The sequence below is a fragment of the Leuciscus leuciscus genome (assembly GCF_965113295.1).
Source record: "Leuciscus leuciscus genome assembly, chromosome: 22".
Classification (NCBI taxonomy): Eukaryota; Metazoa; Chordata; class Actinopteri; order Cypriniformes; family Leuciscidae; genus Leuciscus; species Leuciscus leuciscus.
This window is the reverse complement of record NC_138746.1, coordinates 3,199,797-3,209,261: the sequence shown is the minus strand read 5'-3', so window position 1 is coordinate 3,209,261 and position 9,465 is coordinate 3,199,797. Positions and strand designations below refer to the sequence as shown.

Here is a 9,465-nt window from a genome sequence, read left to right as displayed (position 1 = left end):
TGCCAAACATCTTCACAAATATGTAATGAGAAGCGCATATAAACTGGCTGTTGCCATACTATATACAGGCAAGCAGTTGAGCCCAGAACATGAATAAGTATTTCCCCATAAAGAAAACCCTTAACATGGCTTAATGCCCCAAGACAGTAATATTAAAAGATCAAATTCTGTATATGGCTTTATAATGCATAGCAGATTAGCCTAGAATATGAACGCAACATGCATAGTTTTTCTCTTTCCTCCAGTAAAGAAAACGCTTAACATTTACATTTATGCATATGGCAGACGCTTTTATCCAAAGCGACTTACATTGCATTTCAAGCTAGACATTTACATTATTATCAGTTCTTGCTTTCCCTGGGAATCGAACCCATGGACCTTGGCGTTGCAAGCGCCAACGCTCTACTGTTTGAGCAACTTTAGCGAGTTGTGTTCATTTCTGCTCGCCTGTATCAGCTGTGTTTTGATCAACACTCGCCACACACTCACAAATCCTTTCATTATAACCAACAAAATGTAAACAAAATGTAAATAAGAGATTCATTGTACAATTAAGACAGCTTTTTTTATTATAATGGAAGTTTTTGAGAGTGTGCATAATTCAGTTTGCTTGCGCTTTAGAGATTGACAGTGCTTTTAAACTCTTGCTTTCTGTTTATAGCCAAACCCATTCACTATCTGAATACCAGTTTAGTTTCTCATGCTGCCAAGTACACTGCAAAGCTCCTGGATTGACAACCGTATTGACATGCACGACTGAATCGGAAATTGCGATGATTGGACAAGACAAAACAGAAGAAAAAAAAATTAAGTACTTCATTGAACAGTTTGTGTTCTAGTCCTGAAATTGGTACCAAGACCCACAAAATATTACTGATATTGGTACAGACTACTGAAATGTTGGTACTGTGTGACAACCCAACCTAGAGATCTTATATAAAGTCACAATAACAATTAGATTGCAAATAGTTGGCACATTTTGTAAGAAGAATCTGGTTCTGTATTGTATATTGTACATATGAAATGACATTCTCATCTTAAAAATGTAGCTGTCCACCTCAACAACTGGATGAAGGAGGGCGTTTAAAGCATGTGTTCAATGCAACACCTGTCTTACAACCTTGATTACAGAACATTCCCATAAGCTGACAGCAGCCATTCATTTACACACCCAGAGCTGCTCTATGTGCTGAAACCATCCTTCAATTTCAGTCCCATGACAACACTCTAATTACAAGTTAAGATGTGGTTAGTACAAACAGCTCTCGAGTTTGATTGCCTGAATCCCAAACAAGGTGTCCTGCTGTTAGATTTGCATAGCAAATTACCAAACTATTACAGCAACTGGACTGGGTGACCAAAAGGACTAGAGGTGCATCAGAGTTTGGACAACCTTTGAAAACATTTGGATGGTCAAACAACCATGGCTCTTAATCTGTCATAACCATTAAATAACCCATCAATGACTACATGTGTGCAAATGATCATCACAACACTGTTTATCAGAAAGGTTCATGACCCAACCGTCAACACCAGAGCAATGCCGGTCAAACAAAACTGTTAACTAGTCATTACAACTCATCAACAAGCCAATCAACCCCCAACAACTACAAACAAGTTAATGAGGGCATCAAGTTTACAACATCCAGCACAGCTGACTAATTAAACCAAGGAAAAATTAAACAGGAAGCCCTTGCAAAAAAAGTAATGCCATGTTTTTGGACATTTACTATGGTGCGCTTGGAAGTACTTTGGAGTACCATGTGTATACTATGGTACTGCCACAGTACTTTTTTGTAAGTGCATGGGACTTATAGTTTACATTCTTCAAAGAAGACCTTGGTACAACCATGACACTAGTTCAAAAACAAATTACCATTGTAAATACCCAAAACAAAACATAGCAGTAGTGTTGAACTTTGATATAGCCTAGAGACCTTACAAATTGAGTACTGTAATGGGATCATTGTGCTTTGATGGTATAATATATATATATATACACTATGGTACACTTAATAAATACCATGATTTTACATGAAACTCAAAGAATACCCTGCTAATACCATGGAATGTCCAAAAATTTCCAGCTTACAAAAAAACCTGTAGATTGTCATCGGTTTTAGACATACTGTGGTAATTAAAAAGTTTCTTGGACACATATCATGGTACAAACCTGGAAATTCATATTATACAAATTTTCAGTACCATGGTAAATATCAAAGTACCATGGTATTATCATTTGACACACCATCACTGACACTGTAGGCCTACCATGGTACTGCCACAGTTCATCTTTGTAAATTAAATTACCATGGTACAAGTCCAAACACCATGGTGCATGGATGTATATTATGTTACTGAAAAAAAAACACTTTCATGTACAATGGTTTTTACATAGTACTTGAAGGCACATCAAAAATACCATGGTAAAAACATGGTATTACCATGGTACTTCTGGTTATGTTATGTGTATTCACTGCAAATGCCCGAATTAAAGAGTTTACGTTAAAATCTAATAAATAATGGTGTGATAGTGGTATTTACTCAGGTTTGTGCTTTATTTTGTTGGGTTAGCTGTTATGCTGCTAACAGCAGATGCTAACCATCACAGGGCTGTTAAACAACTGACCGCTGCCATTTCTCACAAATATATAATCGTCGGTGCCACCATTTAGATTCATGCCAGATTTTAAATCACGACTAGTTCATTCTGAAATGTACATTGTCAAAATGTACACGTTAAATGGGGTTTATAGTAGACAGGAGAGCAAATCAACCCCCGTTAAACAAAGCGCGGCCTGCGGGGGGATCAGAAGCCTCGGTGTTTCCTGACGAATGAACATTAACACAAATAACCTCAAAATACAACATCGCCACGCGAATGCTGCTGGAATCTACACAAGCCGTCTAAAAGGAGAGGGGCTGGTGTGAATCAAGCCCAGGTTGGTGTTTGTTAGATATATATTCACCCCTTTCTGCGTTGTTTCTGTCCGGCGGTACCGGGCGCGGCCTCGACACTCGCCGGGGTCTGCGGTTAGTCGCTCTGACGGAGTTCATTTGACGGGTTTCTGGTTAAAACACACACCGCTGCAGCCCTTTCCTCTGTATCCTTACACTGTGCTGAGCTCGGGAAATGTAAATAAAAGTCTAAAGTGCATTGCACTGAGAATCTGCTTGGTCTAGGCTCCGGAGAAAAAGCTTTACTGTCCAGGAGCTTCGGTCCGAGAGCTCCGATTTCGATTTTCAGTGGCAGGAGGAGCCATTTACACACACACTCACACTCACACACACTTACTTACACACACACACTCACACACTCCCATAAACAACCACATGGCGCTGCACACCACCAATCACAGTAGATTTTACCCTTACAAAAAGTACCATGGTAATACCATAGTATTACTACCATAGTATATACTATAGTAAATACCATGGTACATGAAAATGGTAAGCATTCACTACCATGGTGCCAACAATGTGCCATGATAGCAATAACAATTTACACTGTGACTACACGACACTTAAGTCTGTATACCAAAAAAATAACATCATTGACCTACATGTCCAAAATACCACGGTAATCCAAAAAAACATGGTAGTGCCATAGTACATTTTGTTATGTGGCAGAAACATGGTACAGGTAAGTACCAAGTAATGGACAGGTAAAGGCATAGTACTTTGATATATACAACTTATTATGATATAATATTGATATATACAATTTAATATATACTTTAGATTTAGATTTACATTAGAAAGTTAGTTTGTTAGTCTAGTAAACAATGCAACGTCATGAGGTGCATCTTCATCCATATATTCATATTTGTCTACAAAACTAGTTTCAGTAATCTTTAGATGAATACGTTTTTAAGATCTTTCTTCATATTTAGTGCATGAACTAAAATAATCTGATGTCATTTTTGTACAGTCTATATAAGAATCTCCTTTGAATAATGACCCGTTGATGTCGGCTGGAGGTTTTTTTACCATTTTATATGAAAACAGTGATCTGCGTATGAAGACAACCATGTTTTTTGTTTGATTTGAACAAGTTGCAGCTGGTTAGAAGGTCATTTTTATGACAAGACAAAGAAGAAGAGTGTGGTTCTCATTTTGGGTTGCATTTACGTAAGGATAAGTAGCTAGTCGACGGTGCCAATACCAATAGTTTCAACATCGGCTTATGACGCAGATAAATAAAGAGCAGAATCACTGAAGGAAAGAAGAGAACAGAAATAGAGACGAGCAGAAACACAGGAACTACATCTGACTTCCAGCCACAGCCTTAGATCAAATCAACTGCGAATAAAACACATTAAATCTGTCAAGATCTGATTACACAACTCCAAAAACAGCATTACCAGCTTCACTCACTACTGACCAGTCTGATTTTATCTCTGTCATTCGTCTTCAAAAGTTCTTATTGAGAATTATCAGGGGTTTAGATCTAGATAATGTTGATGTTTTATTGAAAATAAAACATTGAGTCACCATTATGATGATCAGTGTGTCCATTAGATGAGCTCTTGATCCTTGACGTTAATTCTCTTCCAACAATTACAGAAGTGTTTTATTAAAGGCACTTGTATGTTGTTACCTAAAGAGATTGAAGGGGGGGAAACAGCTGGAGATGAATGCTTGACATTTGAAGGAGTGTCATAAAATGGTTTAATCACTAGTGTTTTTATGTAATTTGATGATTTACTCAAAGGTTGAGATGTTTCTGAACTGTTAATAAAGCTGCTGTGATAGAAAGATCACTGTAATGCATCATTATATGAGTGAAATACTGAACAGAAGGTGAACAGAAGTTAGGCATTGAGACACGTTTAGACATCTCATCTACAAACCTCAACATTGGTGACAGAATATTCAGATAAAGATCAGCGCTGAACATCATAAAACACGCGACTAACAAGCCACAAGAAAAACAACAGCAAAAATAAAAGAAAATAGTAAGAATTAAAGAAAATAATAGGACAGTTCAGCTGCGTCATTTATTCATGCTGGGAGTTCTGTACTACGCTGGCACCCAGCATGCATTGCAGCATGAAGCTTTTTGTTGAGATTCATATGTTGATTGTTGATGTCTGGATGACATTTCTAAAATCCCTCATAATAAATGCTGGAATATCACAGAGTTGGTCATGCAAAATGTATTAATGGCACAACACTCTACTGATCAGTTTTTTAAGATGTGATAAGATCAGATAATCAGATTATTTCTATCAATAGTCAGCAAACATCACCTGGTCTCAATTTTCTCCTCATTTCTTTGCTGTGGCAAATTATGTTTTATAAACACACCATCACAGCAGCCATATAGCACAAATATAAAAGGTCAAGGGTCAGGAGCTGAACTAAAGTATATATGCTGATCACCATAATGGTGACTTCAAATGAAACATTTTCAGTAAAACATCGACATTATCTAGATCTAAACCCCTGTTAATTCTCAATAAGAACTTTTGTAGTCTTATGACATAAATAAAGTCAAACTGGTTTGTCGTGAGTGAAGCTGTAATGCTGTATATGGAGTCTTGTACAGCAATCAGATCTTGATATTTAATATCTTCTTTATTTGTAGTTGATTTCATGTAAGGTTGTGTGTCTATAAGTCTGTTGTAGTTGTTTCGGATCATCATTCCACGTGTGTCAGGTGTGGGCCGGATCTGGGCCGGATCATCATTCCACGCGTGTCAGGTGTGGGCCGGATCTGGGCCGGATCATCATTCCACGCGTGTCAGGTGTGGGCCGGATCTGGGCCGGATCATCATTCCAGGCGTGTCAGGTGTGGGCCGGATCTGGGCCGGATCATCATTCCACGCGTGTCAGGTGTGGGCCGGATCTGGGCCGGATCATCATTCCACGCGTGTCAGGTGTGGGCCGGATCTGGGCCGGATCATCATTCCACGCGTGTCAGGTGTGGGCCGGATCTGGGCCGGATCATCATTCCACGCGTGTCAGGTGTGGGCCGGATCTGGGCCGGATCATCATTCCACGCGTGTCAGGTGTGGGCCGGATCTGGGCCGGATCATCATTCCACGCGTGTCAGGTGTGGGCCGGATCTGGGCCGGATCATCATTCCACGCGTGTCAGGTGTGGGCCGGATCTGGGCCCTTGTGGCTCAAGATATAAGAACACTTCATTTCCCAGAATGCATTGCTTTTGTTGATTTTTTTAAAATGGTCTTTTAGTAACTTCCTGTCACTCAGATTCAAATTCCAATAATCCTTAAAGCAACTGAAAAATAAGAGTACCTTAAAACTCTCTAAATTACTGGAAGTTTGCTTTTATATACTGTATCTTTATGTGCATTATTTGTAAATAATTTTTAATTTTATGCTGCTTAAATTTATTGTAACTGTGTTTAACAATGATAATGCCCTTTTGTTATTTTTAAAGGTTTGATAAACGTATATATATATATATATTAAAAAATATATATTTAAATTCCAATTCAACCTCCAATTCAATTCAAATTCGCACCCATTAAATAGAGCCAATTCTACAATTGAGAAGTTAGCACAACCCTTATGTTTAGAAACAAAATGACAGATTGCTAATGGTACTTTTATTATTAATAAATTATTAAATATTAATGTTGCAGTCATTTGTGCCCCCTTTGCGCAGCAGGTGATTGTTACTAAGCAGTAAATTTACAATCACAAAATTAAATCATATATGTTTTGAGAGAAATTAATAATGCATCAGCCTTCATATAAACAACATGTCTGTTGATGTTAGAACTTGATCAAAAACAAATTGATACCACATATTTAAATAACATTATATGGGTGGTATAGTGAGTTTATGGCACAGAACTAAATGTTTGGCCTGGGTGTGTTTTCACAATCAATCAATCAATCAACAAGTCAATCAACAAGTCAGTCAATCATTAATCAATCAATCATGTAAGTTTGATTATAATAGTGATGCAAGTAACATTATAAACAAGATAAGTAAAAAGTATTAGTTACTCCAAGAATGTTCAATGATAACCACTTACAATTATTTATTTATTTTAATAAATCATTAAATAATCAAAGACTTGATGTATTGTCAACACATTAAAACGAAAATATTACAGATAAGATTAACTATTTTTGAACCTTGTAAATTGGCATGTTGTTCTATAGTTCGGCCACTAGATGTCCCTGGAGATCACTGTACACCAACCAGAGAATATCTTTCATTTTTGCCCATATATATGTGCTTTCTATGCTGTTCTGTGCGGATTATTATTGCCACAAGAGTTCAAGAGTTCCGTGATATTCTGGTTGCAGACTCTAATAGCCTATATTGTTCTGTCCTCATCAGATGAAAGTGTTGTTCATATCTACTTATTGGAAGATTCAGTCATTATCGTCTTATAGAAACTGTGCATGACACAGTAATGAAGTTGATGTCTAAAATCTAAAAGTCTAAAATCCCTCATAATAACTTTTTATTAATTTAATTAAATTTAATTAATGGCACAACACTCTATTGATCAGATTTTAAGATAGGATGAGATCAGAGAATCAGATTATTTTATGATGATTATATTTCGATCAATAGTCTGCAAACATCACCTGGTCTCATATTCTCCTCCTTTCTTTGCTGTGGCAAAGAACTGTAGAGGTTTTGTATTCAAGTGTACCTTAAATATGGGGCAGAACCCAGCAAAATAAAAAATAAAAAAATAATTCCAAGCAAAATTTTGCTAACTTTCCCATTAAGTTATAAAAACATTCATTTTTAATTTCACTTTTCTAAGAATGTGGGAACGTTATTTTTGAACGTTCTCTGAACACAATTGTTAGTGCTTTATGCCCGAATGTGTACCTGATGTCAGAGAATATTGTTGTCCTGTTATAGCACACGTGTGAGGGTGTGGCACACACACACACACACACACACACACGCACACACACACACACACAGGCTATCAGTGAACTCCAGCTGGTGCTGCCAGTGACAGGAAGCTGTGTGTGTGTGTGTGTGTGTGTGTGTGTGTGTGTGTGTGTGTGTGTGTGTGTGTGTGTGTGTGTGTGTGTGTGTGTGTGTGTGTGTGTGTGTGTGTGTGTGTGTGTGTGTGTGTGTGTGTGTGTGTAAGCAGGATGTGGCATGTCGCTCACATCAACTGTTCAACACATGCACAGTTCCCTTTGGTTGGCGCTAAAGGAACCGAAACTGCTTGTTGTCACGGCCTGGACTGAGACTGCTCATTTCTGCACGACTATATAACACACCTGATCTACTGAGATTTCTCTGACTGAGGTTGGTGCCTCATTCAAAATGACTACGAAAACTCTCTCTTTTAACTTTCATCCATAGAACTTTTGAATTGACACATTTATCAGACTCTTTTATAGTGCATTCAGGTTTCCTACTACATGCATCAAACCCTTGACCTTGGTGTTGCTTTTTTGCACCATGTTTTACCAGTCGTATTGCTTCTTTATGTAAGATGCATTTGATGAGGACGTGTTCTTTGGGGATCAAACCCTCAACCTTTGAGTTGCTATAGTGGCAGTATTTATTATTATTTATATACTTTTTTGAAATAGGTTATATTTTTAGTTTGCCATATACAATGCCAGGTAAATTAGACAAATTAGGGAACAAGCTAAAGAAAAGGAGAAATACTGAGAAGAAAGGGCTTTCTTTTTGTCCTAGTGCTTTTGTTCTCCCACATTCTGGTTATCTTAGAAATTTGACCTAATTCCTAAAAAATTAATTATACATATGAATTCAGGTTGATAGGGACACATTTTGCCATTGAGACGAGTGCGGAAAAGTATCACAATCAACCTGAATTCACCCTATATATAATTATGAAAAATATGTCATAAATTTGCTTTCAAAAATCAATATTTTACAAGAATGGTTGACATACACACATGCAAGTACAGTCAACATAACATGCATAACATTAATTACTGACTAATTAAGGCTATTAAATAGCAGTCCCAAACTAGTTTTTGTTAATATAATAAAGTTAGTAAATTAGTTTGAGCCTGCAAGGTGCAAATCCTTCCCAACTAACACACAAAGTGCAGACATTACGTAATGTATTGGTAATTTCATGACTTACTAATTTACAACGTAACTGCTCGTAATATATCTTGCTCATAGGAAGTGATATACAGTGCACGCCTCCGATTGCGACATGACAGGAAAAGTTTGTTTTTCTGAGGTGAGAGACTTTTTATTTCGTAACATGTTAATTACACAGATAATAGCCTGACAACATCTCATCTGACCGCAGATACTGAATCATGACACGCAAGAACGCATATCTCTCTCAGGCACACTTTACTTAAACTTTATTTGACAGAAGAGTCAACGAACCGGTTTCAACGCACGTCTTTCAAAATAAAAGTCTCGATTCAGAAAAAAAAACACGACTCTGAAATCCCGTACGTTCTGAGAAGGTACTAACGTACATTTGATTGTTCCGGTCATTGATTCTGATTG

General features: G+C 37.4%; 2 protein-coding genes across 3 annotated transcripts in view; one reads left to right on the top strand and one right to left on the bottom strand.

Moving 5' to 3' along the window:
- The window catches only part of fbxo11a (F-box protein 11a), a 35,805-nt gene extending 32,513 nt beyond the window's left edge, over window positions 1–3,292 (bottom strand). For both annotated transcript variants that reach the window (XM_082153314.1, XM_082153313.1), the window contains exon 1: window positions 2,970–3,292. Coding sequence is in view for 1 of the 2 variants with exons in the window: in XM_082153313.1 (XP_082009439.1) it covers window positions 2,970–3,057 (88 nt within the window). In the remaining variant the exon portion in view is untranslated. The remainder of the gene's footprint in view (window positions 1–2,969) is intronic.
- Window positions 3,293–8,108: 4,816 nt separating this feature from the next.
- Window positions 8,109–9,465, top strand: part of foxn2a (forkhead box N2a) — a 63,044-nt gene continuing 61,687 nt past the window's right edge. The window contains exon 1 of the mRNA XM_082153448.1: window positions 8,109–8,265. The gene's annotated coding sequence lies outside the window, so the exon portion shown is untranslated. The remainder of the gene's footprint in view (window positions 8,266–9,465) is intronic.